General features: G+C 39.2%; 1 protein-coding gene across 2 annotated transcripts in view; it reads left to right on the top strand.

Moving 5' to 3' along the window:
- Window positions 1-17,951, top strand: part of PSMB7 (proteasome subunit beta 7) — an 84,082-nt gene that overhangs the window by 25,177 nt on the left and 40,954 nt on the right. For both annotated transcript variants that reach the window (XM_021710930.1, XM_008055089.1), the window contains exon 6: window positions 8,082-8,140. In XM_021710930.1, the coding sequence (XP_021566605.1) occupies window positions 8,082-8,140 (59 nt within the window). The remainder of the gene's footprint in view (window positions 1-8,081; window positions 8,141-17,951) is intronic.

The following is a 17,951-nucleotide window of genomic DNA, read 5'->3' as shown; positions in this document are numbered from 1 at the left end:
GGAGTGATGTGTCCGGGAAAACAGCACCAGGACAGGGCCGCCTTCTGTGCATCTTTGTGTTCCCAGAGCCTGCTGCTGCTGAATGGATACCTGGGAATGGAGGGTTTGAAGAGAGTGGGAAGCTGCCCTTTTGAAAGGAGCATGAGCTTAAGAACTGGTGCTTCAGAGCAGGACCTTGCTTTAAATCTTGGCTCCACCTCTCTTTGTCTGTCTTGCCCTGGGCAAATTATTTGAAACTGACTGAGCTTTGATTTCCTTGTTTATAAAATGTGGAGATAAACCCCAATATTTGAGTGCAGGGTTTGTAACCTGAAAGACCCTCAATAAATATTTCACTTTTCCCACTCAGAGTTTGTGAACATAGATCTTGTAAGAAAAGGCAAATTTCTACCTTTCAGGTCCTTCCTAGAGTTTGACTTAGAAGCAGCAGACTCTAGAAAATTATTTCAGTCTTATTGTTTCTTTAGCATGCTTCATAACATAGGTTATAGAATTGCTAAGTTTGTTTTAGTATGTTAGTGAACTCTGACATATAAAATTAACATGTTTAAAAAAACCTAGCTGGGCTTGGTGACTCAGTCTGTAATCCCAGCGCTTTGGGAGGCTGAGGTGAGTGGGTTGCCTGAGCCCGTGGGTTCGAGACCCGCCTGGGCAACTTGGTGAGACCTCATCTCTACAATAAATCAAAAACTTAGCCGGGTGTGGTAGTGTGTGCCTGTAGTTCCAGCTACTTGGAAGGCTGAGGCGGAAGGATCGTCAGAGCCCAGCAGGTAGAGGCTGCAGTGGCCGGGAGCGGCCACGGCACTCCAGTCTGGGTGACAGAGTGAGACTCCAACTCAAAAAAAAGCAAAAAACAAAAAAAACCTTACAGTCCCCCAAGCCATACTAATGCAAGTATTTTTAAATATATAGAACAAGTAAAAGCAATGTCCATATTGTAAAATTTTGTCTTTAACTTGTTCTGTCAGAAAAAGTTAGGCTCAAAGTGAACTACCAATGCTGATAAGCTGAGATCAACAGCTCCAGAGGTTTTAGAAATGGAGGCTAATTTCAGGGTGTTTTTTTTTTTCTTTTTGAATGAGACTATTTTAAAATAAATGCTCTTAGAACAGATACTTGAGTGGCATTGCTAAAGAGTGAAAGGCATATGTTTAATCATTTAAAACATTAGCTAAATTCTAGTCTCATTTGAATTTACAAGCAAAACAACACAAATTAACTCTATCCAGATGTGTGGTAATTGTTCTGCTGAAATCTGAAGAAGCGAGAAGTTTGAAAGCATGCTTTTTTGGGGTGGGGAGCTAAGAAAAGATAGCAGCTTCTTCCAGGCTTACTTGCTAATCTTGATTTCAAGCATTTGGCTTTGCTATTTAAGAGGCAATGTGGTGGAATGGAAAGAACATCGCACACTTTAAATTCAGAAAGATCTGGCTTCCAAATCCTAGATTTGCTAATCACTGGCTTTGTGATCTGGGCAAGTTCCTTGTCTCTGAGCTTCAGTTTCTTCTTTTGTAAAATGGAACTACTGCTACCTGCCCAGGTTGAAGACCAGACAAAACTGATGTGGCTGTGCTTTGGAATTTCTTAGATATCATGTGTATCTGTTGCAGCTGTGTTTGCTGTAGCCCACTCGTTCAGTACTTAGTTTGCCACAGATACACTTCTGGATAAATGGGGTCTGGTTCCACACTGATATGCTTAAAGGACTTTAATATTAAGGTGATTTCACCTCTAAGACAGTCCTGAGGAAGCCCCCTTGTAAGGAAGGTGACAAAGAGAGGCATTTAGTTTAAATTTAGTGGTAAAGAGAGGCATTTTTAGTTTATGATAATTGATTACTGTCATTTCTTAGGACTCTTTACTCATGCCTGGATTGACCTTCAGGCCCCTATTTACAAATGTAAGGAATAAACTGCTTGCTGCTGCTGTTACACAGGAGGACTGTGACAGCTAGCAAGGTCTTGTTCTTCTGCTTGCTTTTTAAAGATCCCTTCACAATGTTGGATTTTCTTCAAGTTTATACCTTAAAAAACTGCAAGTAATGTCTGCTCTTTAGGAAACACTAAACAATACAAGTAAACAAAAAGAAAGTAGCACCACCCAGAAATAAGCATAATATTTTTATTTATGTTCTTCTAGATTTGTATAATATGTGTTATATCAGCATATCTGTTAATATTGTTTTGAAACATGTTTTTCACTCACTAAATATTACATTCTGGATATCTTTACACTGCCAGAAAACATCCTTCTACTTTGTCATGTTTAATGACTGTGTATGTAGTATTTTATTGTTTATTTTTCCTATTTTCTGATTGGCTGTTACATTTATCTCCAGTTTTTTCCCCCTCTCTAATTAAATCTTTTTATATACATGTCTTGGGTACTTGTCCATTTATTTCTTTAGAATAACTCCCTGGTAGTCCAATTGTTGGTTTGGTGGGTATTACAGGTTTATGAGTTCCAGTTGATGTTTCTAAATTGCCTGTTAGAAAGGTTCTATCCATTTTTGCTTCTTCAAGTGTGTTAAGAGTGCTCATTTTATCACACCTTTGTCAGCACTGTTATTCTTTTTAATCTTTGCTAATTTTAAAGGCAAAAGATGGTTATTTTATTTCAATTCATATTTCTTTGATTTCTAGTGAACTTGAACAGCATTTCTTAATGTGTGTAGACCTCTACCTTTTCTCTTTTTTGTAAACTGCTATGTTCTGTTGGAGTATTGATGTTATTTATCTGTGAGCTCTTTTTAGTTATTAATGTTCTCCACGTTGCACATATTTTTCTGAGGTTCAGGGCTTTTATTTTACATTACTTACAGGAGCTAGTAATTTTTTTTATAAGCCAGTGGCCTGCTACTAATAAGAACAGGTATCTTATTTAAAAAACTCAGCTGGAGGTGTGGTCCTTGTGGCACTGGTGCTTGGGACCCCCTCCTCCTGGAGGTCAGCAAACATGGGCGACCCGCAGTGTCATCTGAAAGGTCTGTGGTGAGTCAGGCCCCAGCAGCTGGATCTGGGAAGCAGGCCATGTTCTCTTTCCAGGCCTCCACAGGGCATGGTTTGCAGGAGGACTTCTTTTAATGAGCATCTAGCTGCAGTCGCCAAGGCTCAGAGAGTGCCGAGCACAGTTTCAGCTCCACTGGTGAAAGGGGGCTGATCTGTGTATCCTCCCCTCATCCCTGTCTCTTCATAGCCTGACTCCTGGCAGGGGAGGGGTTAGGAGTTGGAGGGCTTGAGCTGGGTGGAGGAACCTGGGGAGGACAGTGGCTATAGAAGGTAAGTTCTAGGTAGCCATCACAATGTCCTTGCACGTAAGTGTCTCTCTAAATGCTGGTCACCTGTTTTTCTGCTTTTAAAAAGCTTTGTTCTGGAAGCAGTACTGGCTACTAAGTAACTGTGGGTGGGCTGAAAAGACAGACTTGATGAAGGTTGCTAAGGAGCAGCTACTTGGAAACTACTGATGAGACAGAGAACTGCAGTAGTACAATGCAGAAGTCCAAGAGGGCCAGTTCACTCCTGTGATAGCACAGCGGTTGGACTAGGCTAGGACATAAACTAGAACGTGGTTTTGTGGTTTTAAAGCCTTTTTTCCGTTTTGAAAATTGCACTTGTTTAACATTTGACTTTGTCTTGTATTTAGCCTAGTATGGTAAAATAGGCAATAAATAATCTTTTGTACTTTATCAAGCATTTACTGCTTTACTTCTTCATTGCCAGTTCAGTTTTCCTGGCGCCTTCCTTTGGACAGTTGTACTCACATTTCAGCACAGCTTAATTTGACAAATAGTGCTCACTGTCTGTCCAACACTGCTGGGTATGGGAAATGCAGATATGAAAGGGTGGACAAGTTGCAAGGTGAGAGTGATAAACGTTGTGGGGGTGTGGCCTCTGGGAAGAAGTGATCTCTCAGCTAGGGTTTGAAGGGTGACTGGGAGTTCTGTGGGCTGTCAAGGGGCACAGGGGCAGCCATGTGCCAATGTGAGAGTGTGTGTGTGTGCGTGCGTGTGTGCGTGTGCGTGTGTGTGTGTGTGTGTGTGTGTGTGTGTGTATTGGGGAGGGGTTGGAGGCAGAGACCTGGTCATGGAAGGTCCTACTAATCTCCTCTCAACTGTACAGATTGGGACTTAAGACCACACCTGAGACAGGAATCCTGCCCCTGTGCTTGTTCCCTGAAGTTATCTGGACAGTAAACTTTCTTAATTTCATGGTTGCAGTGAGGATGACTAAATGACTTAAGGATGAGTGGCACATGTGGGTGCTCAATAAAATCCCCTTGTTCTTTTCCAACTAGACTGCCTTTTCCTCCCTATTAGATTGTAAGTTTTTTTGTTTGTTTGTTTGTTTTTGAGTCAGAGTCTCACTCTTGCCCAGGCTAGAGTACAGTAGCATGCTCACAGTCACCGCAACCACAAGCCTCTACCTTTTGGCTCAGGTGATCTTTCCACCTCAGCCTTCCAAGTAGCTGGATCTACAGGCGCATACCAGTATGCCTGGCTAATTTTTTGATTTTTTGTAGAGATGAGGTCTTGTTAAGTTGCCCAGGCTGGTCTTGAGCCCCTGGGCTCAGGCAGTCTTCTCGCCTTTGCCTCCCAAAGTGCTGACATTACAGGTGTGAGCCACCGTGCCCGGCAGAATGTAAGTTCTTTGAGGGCAGACCTCACACTCCTTGCTCATGGAGGACAGCCTGCATTGGTGGAGTGTCCTCTGACATCTTTTCTTTATCTGGCCACTTTATTTGTACGGCAGAGGCCTGGCATTGGGCACATTGTTCCCTGGCTTTTCTGGACATTTGTCTTTTAATAGGTAACCAGACAGTTCTAAAGTGTCACTGGTTCTGGAATAGAAAATCAGGGTAAATGATCTTTCAAAAGATTCTTGCCTTTGCTTTGTGTCTGAAGAGAGTGTCAGGTTAGGTAGGTTGGTGTTGAAATAATGGCATGTCTCTGCATTTGCAATGGTTTCTAAGGAAAATGGGATATCAGATTTTAACGTTTTATGGGTTTCATGGTGATTGTACTTGTATGGCATTTGTCTGATTTATTTATGTAGTTTTGGATGGAGGACCTGTATCTATGAAACCTTTTATAGTCACCTCCATGTTCTTTATGTCCCCTGTTGCATTGCTTTGAAATTATGTGAGGATTCACATCTTGTTCTCTTGTTACTTTAAGTAACAATATTAAGTATTTACAATTCTCACCTGAGTTTTTCACATAGCAGACACACATTGAGAGGTACCTAGAAACCTGTTGACAGAGTCAGTTGTACTCTGTTCTCCTAGCACTTCTGTGTGTTCTGAAGAGGGGGCGCCAAAGTCTTTCTTTCTTAAAAAGCTGGGAGCAGGAGCTAATTTGCAAGCGATTTAAAAATTATTTTTAATGTTGAATTTCCCTTTTTTTCAATTTTATTTTAGGGCCTGCTTATCTTTGATTTCACAGGAAGCAAAATCAGATAGCTTAGAAAGTGCCTGCGTTTCAAAAAATTTCTCAACACTGTGTGCATGTGTATGTGTGTGTATGTTGGGGGTCAAGGTATAAAAGAGGGAAGCCAGAAATACAGTATAGTAAGAGCCCCCATGTTCTTTCTACGCTTACCTGTTTTACACCTTCCAGCTCTTTAAAAAATAAAACAAGTTGCCTTTCTCTGGTAATGTGGTGAGCTCTCCATGCTGGATAGATCCTTTTTGCTCTAATAGTCTATGATTTGAGTATGTTATTTCCACTTAACAGAAATTTTATCTGCATTGTTGTTTTTAAGCAGGAAATTTTTAAAAATAAGAATTATTATATTGGGAGAGAAATATTTTTCATTTCTTAAAGTATTGAATGAACCTGAGCAGAAGGAAATATATGTGCCTACAAAAAAGAATAGAGCAAAAAATTATTTACAGTGAAACTACCATAGAAAACATAACCCAGCAGAAAAAAATGGCTGGTAATTTTTTTTTTATGGCTAGTAATTTTTAAGGAAAAATGCCCTTAAGGTAAGCTTAGTTTTCTCTTTTAACAATTCATCCGGTTTTCCACAGAGTTGTTAGCGCTTAGATAAATACCCACCCTCTCCCTGTCCTTTTAAAATGTTTATTTCGGGCCTCTGGTCTGATTACCCTTGGACTCTTAGCAGAGATATTCTTGAACTTGTTGGAAAGGGCAAGCTTGCAGCTGGGTGTTCTGCAGGAGTATTTTGTATCTAGAAATATTTTTTTCCCTGAGGTTTCCTCATTTTAATTTTTCTTGTTTCTTCATGGCAACTGTCTTTTGTTTTCCACACCAAACTAGCTTGCTTTTCCTAGTAAGTCCAAGACTGGTTCTCACCTGTGCCTTAAAACAGCAATTTAGGTTACCTTTCCAAACCCTTGACTCCTGAATCTCAAGAGTAAATGTGTGACTCAAAAAAGTTAGTGGAATTTGACCCTATTTCCACATCTTCAAGGACATGTTTATTTTGAAATTCAGAGGTTTGTTTTGGGGAATTTGCTCTTGTGGAAACTAGTTTTATTTGAGTGCACTTGTTTTATATCTGTTTAATTTTCATTTCCTTTCCAGAGGGCTTTTAATGTCCTTTTAGATCACCATTTTAGTTTTAGTTTTTTTTTTTAAGAATAAAAAAAATTGTGAGAGGGGAAAATGGGGTTGCCTTTTGCTCCCAAAGCCTAAATGAATAGTCATTGCTTGTAATGCTGGTCTACACTTGACGCTTCCTACTGCTTTAGATGTGATGTATCCGGTGCTGTGAAGGTAATGATCCTCAACCGCAGCAATATTCCGTAACAGGAGTATCTGTCATATTCATCGGGATTACCATGTTCATTGATTTGTGTCTGTAAATCTGCTGTTTCTACCCTTTAAATTTGATCTATAATTGGACCTCCTTAAATGGTTCAGATAAGGTAGTCTGTATTTTCTCAATGCAGCATTGCTGTCAGCTTCTCCTTTTTCATTATACATTCAGCAGACTTGATAAAATCAGCAGGACACCTCATTTGAAACTGTTTAATCGCTGCCTTTTTCCTTTGCTAAACCATTGAGGTGGTCAAGCGATGTACACAAATCATTTTAAATAGAAAATATGGTTTTCTCTGTGACCTAGCTAAATAGATAGTGTTATGCAAAACAAGTTAAAAAGTAATAAATGCCAAAAAAATCTTCTAATTGGAGTAAAAAATTGTGGGCAACTCTGTCCTCTCTCCAAAAGTAGACTATTCTGAAATATTGCCAGGACCCTGTAAAGACAAGATGATGATTTTCTAAAGATTCTCTGGTTTTTGAACAAAGCAAGTTTAAATTTTCAAATAGTGCAGAGCTGCCTTTCGCATCCATTCAAAGAGAGTCCATGCTTATTTGTAATGCCTTTATATTCTACTTTTGTAGGGATAAATTTGCTATCTGTTAATATCTATGCAGCATAACCTTTCAGCCATTTGCTATTGTGATAATAAATTTTTGTTTCTTTGTCTGTCATTTTGTCTACTCAGCTGTTACTCTTCAAAGTACAAACTAAAAATAATAGCTCCAAATAAATGCCACATAATAAAGTGTTTTACAGTTGTAGCTGGAATAACCTAGTGACTGCGGCTCGCAATCCTATTACCATTGCTGGTGCGGTAGTTTCTTCCCTGTGTGTCAAGGTGACTCTACCAGGGCTAGCTCATTAAAACAATCTATTTTTTCTAACTGGCTTGGTATTTAGCGCCATACCCAGCAGCCTGCCAAGGCACAATATGGAGCACAGGACTCACATCATAGAACACACAAAATTATGTGGCATTCACTTTTTGAAAAAATACAAATTCTCTATAACCTCATTTTCATGCTTCAGCATTTTATTGTGAATAATTTACAATTACACTTGTCAGTAGTAGAAGCAGGGCCAGTGGCTGATTTACCTGAGATAGTGGTGAGTGTGACTCCAGGCTTTTGAAGAACCCTGTTTTTATCTGGTTTATGTGGCCCTGTAGGATTAATATTTACACTGTACTTGAATGTGACACAAGGCATATTTTGCTTGCCCCTAGGTAAACTTGAGATGGAGAAGCTGGGAGTTGGTAAAATATACTAAAAGTGCATCTTTTTCTTACAGGTTCTGGTTCCTTGGCAGCAATGGCTGTATTTGAAGATAAGTTTAGGCCAGATATGGAGGTATGTAAGTCCCTGCAGTTTTATTCTCTTTCAGATATTTTTCCAGTTTTATGTCACACATTTACAAATTGATTGCCTATTCTTCCAAAGCCTGTGCAGCACTGTTGTTAGTGTCATGTTCTTTGGTGCAGATAGTAGGTTTGCTGAGGAGACTAGTTACCACTTCCTTTTGTAGTGGCCCTGCCATGCCCTCCCTCGGGCTTAAGGAACCACTACTATTCAGCTTTTTGCTCTGGACTTTGGGCTGTCTAGGAATTTTCTTAGCTGTAAATGTTGCAGCAATGTGGAATGTTTTCTGATACACTAAGCTTTCTGTGTCCCGATATCTTAAAGTGACAGATTTTTCTGTTCTCTCACTAAGACTAGAGAAACTGTGTATGTCTTTGTATGTCACACAGACCTGACCTGAAAATGGAGGCGGTTTAAAATAATCCCTATAGGTTGTTCTGTGTCTGGCAGAAGATAGGAACAAGATCATGTGTGTGGTGGAATCATCTTAGAGTGTAATGGATCTAGCCTCAAATATATTTATTTACAAGAGGTTCTTTCGCTGTATTTTCTCTGGTGGTAAGGGAGGTGCTGTCTTCTGAATGGCATTCCACCTCAGTCTGCTTTAATGATAGATGTTTTCCCCATTAAACAGCCTGTCTGTCTCCCTAGATCTCCAAACACATTCATAGACCTTCCATTGTCACTTTTGAAGGAGTGTTGAATTTGTTTGGATACTTGATGGTGCCACATTATTCCTTTACTGTGCTTCCTTCTCACAGCTAAACCAGCATGTAGGCACATCCGTCCTGAAGGTAGCTTTCTTCATCTGTTCTTGTTTGTTTGACAGATGTTAATTTTTTGATGAGGAGTGTCATCTTCTTTTCAACAATTAGCAGGCAGTTTATGAATGATTGACCTCTATTTCTTGATATGTATGTTTCTGCCATTTCTGCCTTTGCAGTATTGTTTTGTTTAGGTACCAAAGGGCATCTCTATTAATTTTTGACAATGTTTTGTTCCTAATCATCTTTGGACAAGATCACATATTTAAAATATTTTGTTCTTCCATTATCTCATCGTTACAGCAGCAAGTGTCATTGGAGCTCCGAAGCTCTCTGCCTTTTAGGGTTGGGCCAAGTGCCATGAAAATCAGAGAATGTAGGGTGTGCATACAGATCAGCCAAGATGGGGATTTTCTGCTGGAAACTGCTATGCACTTGGTATTTAAGGATAGCAGCACAAATAAGTGACTTGGTTACTATACTAGGTCTCTTCCTTTCTTGGATATTTGTGGGAATTAAAACATAATGTATAGAATTTAGGTGTTTTATACTAAAAATTATAGTATCTTGCTCCAATTAAGAATAGTAAACAGTTCCAAGTATAAGCTATAAATGAGATTAGAATTCTGCTCTCATTTCTCAGTGTGAAAATTTATTCCCATATCAGCATTATTTTCTGTTTGGGGTTCTTAAATACGTAGAGAAAAAATAAGATATACTAGGTCACTTACAAAGAAAAAGAAGTTCCCTAGTCTTTGAACTATAGGAGGGGAGTTTCTCAGGCTCTGCAAATCTATTGGAATTAACAAAGGTATAGGGAGAAGGATTCTGATTTTTATTTAGAAAATAGCTTCAGTAATGCCAAATTCTCCTTTAAATCACATTAATCTTTTCAAATTTTCTTGAAAGCTTTGTCTATTTCCAATTGATTGGGACCTCCATATGTTAAAGAAAAATGAGAATTGCACAAAAAATTGAAAGTATGAAGTATATTAAAGTGACTTAACGCTCCGCCAAAGTAACTTTTAGAGTTTAGATTCAAAGGCCATGAATTTAATATTGATGTGATTTTGGTAAGTAAAGGAAAATGACAGCATCCTTTCAATAAAGCTTCTGATATTACCAGTCTGAAGAATGTGTTTCTTATATCTATTGTATCTATAACTCAGAGCACTTAGTGTTCAACATTAGCTATGAGACCTTGAAACGGGTTGACTGAATTCCCATTTCAGATTGATTATTTACATGTACAATTTTAGGTAACTGGTTTTTATTCCCTTAGGTTATTGAAACTTGAGGCACACTGACAGTCATTGAAAATCTCCTTATTAAGGGGAAGGTAGTAGTTTCTTCTCTAGTGATTTAAGTGAGTTTTTAAAAAGTAAACAGAAAGCAAATAATAGTATACCAACTGTCAGTATATAATACTTTAAAAATCCAAAGGGATGTTAATAAATACCCCCACAAAATTTATTATGAAAACCAAGTCACTGACTGTGCTGGCCACATTGTTTTCTTTTGGCACATGTTAAATGAATACTCAGACTGCCTAGCAAAGTTGAAAGGACACCATTTCAGATTTAGCCAAGGTGACGTTTCTGGCTCTGCGCTTGCATAGAACTTATGGAAAACAAAGACATGTTGGTTTAAAATTTTCGAACTTTTAATTTTTCTTCCTTTCGGGGAGACTTTCTGTTTGTGTTAGGACGCCCTCCATAATTTTTCTTTCTTGCCTAATTAGAGGCAGTAGGTTGAGTGACTAACCCTGCTTATTTCCTTTCAGTATGGGAAAGGCTTCTGGATGTGTCTTAGACAGAAACCCAGGAGAGCAGCACTGCTGCCTTTTGATCCTGTACAGATTGCTAGTTCAGGGCCTGCTGCTCACTCACAGAAAATTGCTTTGCAAAGAGGGCAGTTTTAGACTGTTGTGGTTACAAATTGTTTGCCAAGTAGTGATTTGTAGGCCAGACCCATGAAATAAACTCTTAACTTTGTATAGAACAAATAACAAATTAGAGGAACCCCTGAGTCTTTTTTTCTGATCTACAAACCTGTGCCTTGGATAGTGCTGGGGCCTGGATTATAGTCCTTCCCAGCTTAAAAACCTTTAATGTGTTCTCATCGTCTCTAGCTGTGCTGTTCAGTACGGTAGCTACTCTCCCTGTGTGGCTCTTGAAGCTTGAGATGTGGTGAGTCAGGGGAGAGTCTGTATGTGGAAAACACATACCAGGTTTCAGAGACTTAGTACAGAAAGTTTCTTAAACACTTCAATCATTTTTTATTGATGATATGTTAAATGGGACTGTTTTAGTATATTGATTAAATAGAAATATTAATAAAATTAAATTCACCTATTTCTACTTTTAAAAATGTAGCAGCTGGGCTCGGTGGCTCAGCCTGTAATCCCGCGCCTTTGGGAGGCTGAGGTGAGTGGATTGCCTGAGCCCGCGGGTTCGAGACCTGCCTGGGCAGCAAGACCTCATCTCTACAATAAATTAAAAAATCAGCCGGGCGTGGTAGCGCATGCCTGTAATTCCGGATACTCGGAAGGCTGAGGCGGAAGGATCGCCGGAGCCCAGCAGGTCGAGGCTGCGGTGGCCGGGAGCGGCCACTGCACTCCAGTCTGGGCGACAGAGTGAGACTCCAACTCAAAAATAAAAATAAAAATAAAAATAAAAATGTAGCTACTAGAAAATTTATTGGACAGGACTAATCTATCATTGTTTTTTGAACTTGCCGTTTTCATACTGTATTTAGAGTTTCTGCTATATTCAGGTACCTCTTGCTGTTTTAACTTTTTTGAAAATTTTCTTTAAGTTAACTCACTTTTTAATAAATTGAGGTATAATTTACATAAAACAAAACACAGGTATTGAGTGTACTGTTTGATGGATTTTGGCATTTATAATTACTCAAGTAACCATCACTCAAATCAAGATGTAGAACCTTCCCTGTACCTCCAGCGCTCCTTTCCAATCAATTCCATTCCTCTTCTTTCCCTCAACACTTCTATTCACCTTCTTAAACTTATTTTTAAGATACAGTTTATATCTGAAATCTTGAACTTGGTGTGCTGGTTATATTTTTCTTTCTTTTTTTTTTGAGTTGGAGTCTCACTTTTGTCGCCCAGGCTGGAGTGCAGTGGCACGCTTATAGCCACTGCAACCTCGACCTGCTGGGCCTAGGCACTCTTTCCGCCTCAGCCTTCCAAGTAGCTGGAACTATAGACGCATGCCACCACACCTGGCAAGTTTTTTTGTTATTTATTGTGGAGATACGATCTCACCAAGTTGCCCAGGCTGCTCTTGAACCCCGAGGCTCAGGCAGTCCTCTCGCCTCAGCCTCCCAAAGTACTGGGATTATAGGCTGAGCCACTGCATCCAGCCCTGGTTATATTTTCTTCAGCAAATATGAAAATGGGTACATACTACTAATAGAAATATGTTGTATGTGTTCATATGTCACCATCATGAGTAAGCCCATGGGGATAAATATTAACCTTTGGGGACCATAGGTCCACTGTAGCCATTCTTGTCTGTTCTTTGAATATAGTTCTCCCTGTTCTTTGAATATAGTGTGTACTTGCTTGCTGTGGACTCCTTACTGCTGGTGTCTGCCAACAGGGTCCTTGGTTGCTTCCTCACTTACTTGTGTTCCTGTGCTCCATTACACACATCTGTTCCATTGCTGTATGACTGTTTTCAGAGGCATCTTGCCCACTTGCCAAGGAGAGAGGGAACTCCTTGAGGAAAGGGGCCATGAAATCATCTCTGTCCTTCAGTTCCTCAAGTTCAGTATGTGTTTATTGAGTTGAGACGAGATAACCTTGAGCTAAAGCAAAATCTTGAGTCAACAAAAACCACCTGGGAAGTAGAAAGGGACTTTCTCTTTTTCCTATCTGGAAAGGGCTGCACAGCTTTTCAAGACAACTGAGGAAGATAACCAGTATTCTTCTCAAATAGAATTGACAAAGCAAATGCCCCATTAAGTATACAGGGCAAATGAAGATGTGGCAAAGGGCAAATGTTCATTGGGAAAATATAGGCCAAAAAAACTGTACAATGAAACCCCAAATGGGATTCATAAATGTCCAAGATGCGCCTCTGCCGTTTTAAGTTCTCTGAGCCAATGACTTGCCTTAGGTAAAATCCCTTGATTCTGAGTTTCAGAGAAACTGCCAACTAACCATGTGAGTTTAAGGTACATTAAAAATCTTTGGATAATTTCTCCGATTTGTGGCCCAAATGCTGCCTGGAGTGGTCTTGTACTTTTCATTTTCTTGATTTTTCTCTTGCTGTTAGCCTGGAAGTTCTTCTGGGACAGGGACTGTGTTTATGCTTAGCCATTTGTTTCCTTACACCCAGCACGATAACTTGTGCATAGTAGGTATTCAGCCAGTATTTGTTGAATGGGTAGATAAAAAGGCGTCAAAAGCAATTTTACAGTAGTTCTCATACCAGCCCTGCTTTGAAACAATTTGGTAACTTCATCTTTAGTGTTCATAGTACTCAGCTATGGTAGAAATGAAGACATAAAAATTGTATTACTTACTGGAGATAAATCTCAGACTTTATTTGTATTAGCAAAGGTGCTTATTTAGACATTGTGCTATTGTGTTAGCGGAATAGTGGGTTTTGAAATGTGTATGTTGACCTAATGACAAGGGATCAGTTATGTGAGAGTTTTTTTGGTGATGATGAATTGCATGGAGTATTCCCCAGATTTTTTTTTCTCTATTGTTAAGGCTGGTATAAGAATTAAGCTCCTGGTCCCAGTTGTTACCCACAGGCTGGCTGGACAGGGAAACTAGTGAAGACCACTCTGGGCCCTTTTCAGTCCCCTTTCCAGTTAATTGTAAGGAGTTTGGCTATAGTACCTAGAAATATGGTGTTAGTTTGGCAGGCATGTCTCTTGAAAATTACTAAAATAAAATACAGATTTAATTTTAGAGTAGGGAGGATATTAAATAAATGACTGAGATAACTTAGGTTAGTTTTCTTTCTATTCTATTTCTTTGTTAGAAGGAATATTTTCATTTGGCCCAGTGAGAAATTTAAACTCTTGGAGATTACAATTCATTAAAATGGGTAGAAGATTAATATTTAGTCTGTCAAGATCAATACTGTCCCCTCTTTGCACTAATTGTCAGAATATCGTGCAAGGGCCGCTGAAGGGTAGTGGTGTACGGCAGGACCCTCACATCACAGGGAGATGATTCAAAGGCAAACTGTCCTGCACCCTCTGGTATCGACTTGCAAATTAGCATCTGGAATCTAATTAAACAAGCTTAATGAAAGTAGCAGCTGAATGCTGCTGGAAAAGACAATCAGCTTTTTTCCCCCTCTCTGATACATATTCTGTACTATTGAAGTTGGTCACCAAACACATCGTGTGAGCACAGTTAAAAAAAATTAGCATTTATTTGAAGAATAGAAACTGTTTTTCATTCTGTTATGCATTTGGCATGCTCTGGCGTCCCATGAGAGCCATGCCACAGCAGATAGTGCACAATATTTATAAATCCATGACAGGCAATAATAGCAACTTGAAAAATTCTTTTGCTAGAATCTCAAGTTGAGAGCTGCCAAAAGCTGAGAGGATCAGATCTGCAGTGGCAGCTGCTGTGCCCTACAGTTAGAATTCTAGACTTTGAAGATGCTCAACTTAAAGAAATGAAGACTGCAGGCTTAGCCAATTTTTGCAGGTTTCTAGAGCTCTGGCTCTCTGCCTTTTGAAGATGAGTTGCTGAAGCTTCTACCACTGCCTGAGGCGTGCTAACACCAGCAGGATCTTTTTTTTCCCCTAGTCTTAGTGTGTCTTCAGTTTTAAGTAGCACATGCTTAGTCAATGCCAACTGTGATGGTCCTTTCTCTGGTTGCAATACTGAGGGATGAGCTCTTACCTTATACCCTTCAGAGAGAGGCTGCGAAGATAGATGGTGACGTATACAAGTGCCACTTCAGCTGTGTGATTTATGGAGTCATATTTCATCACTCGGCAAGTGTTGGCCTCTAGAGAAGCCCTTATAGATTGCTAAAGATGTGAGCAGCTATCGCCCTAAAGGCTTGTGGTTACCTCACAAACGTGATGCCAAACACCCAGCTACTGAGGAAACAGAATTAATCTGTCATTGCAGGCAGCTATAGATCCACTTTAAATAATGAAAGAGTTGATTCTAATATGGTGTTTTGACAGCAAATCTTAGAAGTATGTGTGTGTCCAGTATTAGAGACACTGAGTTGCAGGTTCATTTGTGCTTTGCAGATGGACAATAGTGTGAGAGATCTGCATTATTTTGATTTTTTAAAAAAATCTGTTTCGTTTGGCACATAGAATGGTCCCAAAGGAAAACACAGAACATGAGTTCAGTATGGTCAGATGGAAAGGGACTTGGGGGCTTAGGAGCCAGAGAATTGGACTGCGAGTCTGTTTCCACTGTCTGTAAGGATGACTCTGGGCAAGATGGGGATCCTCATCTATGAGATTAGATGAGGATCCAGAGATCGCCCTGCAGCTTGCTGTGAGAATTAGTTGTGGTCTGTAAGGCACCTTATATGGTAGCCTATGCAAAATTAGCAGTAAAATATGGCAGCTTCTTTTAGTTATTCAACAGTAAGATACAAACCTCACGTAGCAAGGACTAATGCGATTATTTGTGCTGGCATCAGGCTTGGTGATTTATAGCATAATATAGATACATAGGATCTTTCTTTCCCATCCAAAAGCTTAATATTAGAGGCAGGCCTATGTAGTGGTCATGACGACAGTAGACGAAGCCTATTTTACCCATAACACAGACCATGAAAGCATTTGCCTTTTTACTATGGAGGGAAGGTATTGAAAACACAGGGATCGTAATAGCGGATGCTTGCTGAGTACTTGTGTTATGCTCGGCTCTGTTCTAACAGCTCTTTCTACATTATCTCATTTACTTTTCAACAGTCCTGTGAGGTTGATATTTTGTTATCTCCATTTTGTAGAGAAGAAAATTGTAATGTGGAGAGGTCAACTTGCCTGAGGTTACACAGCTAGCTAGTCAGTGATGGAGTTAAGATTTGAAACCTGGTCAGTCTGACTTTAGAGCCCTCTGAATAGTCAACCACTATGCTATCATGTCTCTTTGCTAAATCTGTAATTCTTTGACAACAGAGTGGGGAAGACATCTTATTCTAGGTGAACAGAGGTGTGGGCTGCTTGGGCTGTTCTTTTTCTCTGAGGAGGTCTTGTGAAGACGGCAGAAAGACAAGCAATTGTCAGAGAAGGTGTGTAAACTTCTTTGGTAAGCTCAGTGATGGAGGGAACCCGGGAACAGAAGACTCAAGGAAGTCAGAGATACAGAGGTTGGTAAATAGCAATATAAATAAATAATTTGGCTATTTACCAATATATTATCAGTAATAAAATCTATTTGGCTATTTTAATATATAATTTAAATATAAGCTATTTGGCTTTTTTCTCTTTGAATTCTTGATTTTTGTTTCATCTTTTAACTGTTCTCTACTCCAAATATCCTGTGATTGTTTTATTCCCCCAAAGTTTTCAAGTATTATTTACAAGAGGGCGGCTTTCTCTAGATAGCTGATGTGCGGACGGCATAGCCCTCCTCAAATTTAGTAATGATACTTCTTGCAAGAAGTCTTTAAATATTGGTGAATGGCATTTGTCCATTTTAGGCAAATCATGAATAACTTGAACAAAAAATAAAAAAAAAATAAGCAAGACTATCATATTTGAATAATGAGGTGCTCTTTTTTTCCCAACTGCCAAAACTTTTTAATCTTCGTCAACAATTGTTCTGTCCTCCGTCTTATTTAGGTTGCATCTGTGCGACTCTGAGCTCAGGAGCCCTGACAAGCGGCATATGAATTCTGTATTCATTAGTGATCTTGATCCAAATGCCTCTGTCCCTGCCACGGGGGCTCAGGTGTGGAAGCTGCTGGCTAATCCCACCAGCTGACATTCAGAGGTTTAATGACTCCATAGGAAGGTGACCACTCGCTGGGAGGTTTGCTGGCGGAACCCACACAGCAGACAATGGAGATCAAGGAAGACTATCAGTGTTTAGCTGAAACTCCTTCCTGTGCAACTTGAACCCTGTTGGCATCAAACACAGAGTTTTAAGTAAATGCAAAATTAAACAAAAAAACCCTGACCTTCGTTAACTATTATAAACAATGATTTTCCTTCTGTGTTGATGATGTTTAAGACTTTTTCTTGTAGCACTTTAATAGGTGTCAGTTTAATGAGCTGAACGTGACTCATTTTTCCAGATTTTAGATTTTAAGGTTATGTTTGTCTGGTTGCTATATCTGTTTAGGTATCTTGTATGTCTAGGGGGAGAAATGTGTAGTTAGAGCCAAAATTATCTTCTTATTAAATGCTTTTAAGGATATATGCTGATATTATTGCTTATTGTGATTCCCACCTTTTAGAAAATTACTATCAGAGTATGAGTTTATCAATTGACTTGTGACATGTCATTAGATGTTTTGATTATCCACTGTTCTAAAAATGTTCATATTATTAAATAATAATGCCTTATTATTTAATAACAGCTTTATTGATAATATAATCCATATTCATATAGTTCACCTATTTTAAGTGTGCAATTCAGTGGTAAAATTTTTAGTATATTCACAGAGTTGTACAGCTGTGACCACAGTCAATTTTAGGATATTTCAAAATCCTTCAAAAAAAAAAGAAAGAAAAATTTCATGCCTATTAACAGTGACTTCCTATTTCCCCTCAACCCTTCCAGCGCGAGGCAACAGATAATCTATTTTCTGTCTATAGACTTGCCTATTCTGGACATTTTGCATAACTATAATCATACAATGTATGGCCTTTGTGCCTGGCTTCTTTTATTTAGTGCAGTATTTCATCCAGTACTTTCTTTTTTATTATTGAATAGTATTCCATTGTATGGACGCGCCATGTTTTGTTTATTTATTCATTAGTTGGTGGACATTTGGATTGTTTCCACTTTTTTGGGCTATATTCATAACACTGCTATGAATGTTCCCATACAAGTTTTTGTG

The sequence above is a fragment of the Carlito syrichta genome, unplaced genomic scaffold (genome assembly GCF_000164805.1).
Source record: "Carlito syrichta isolate Samal-C Ts95f unplaced genomic scaffold, Tarsius_syrichta-2.0.1 Scaffold301655, whole genome shotgun sequence".
NCBI lineage: Eukaryota > Metazoa > Chordata > Mammalia > Primates > Tarsiidae > Carlito > Carlito syrichta.
This window is presented reverse-complemented; position numbering and strand designations above follow the sequence as displayed.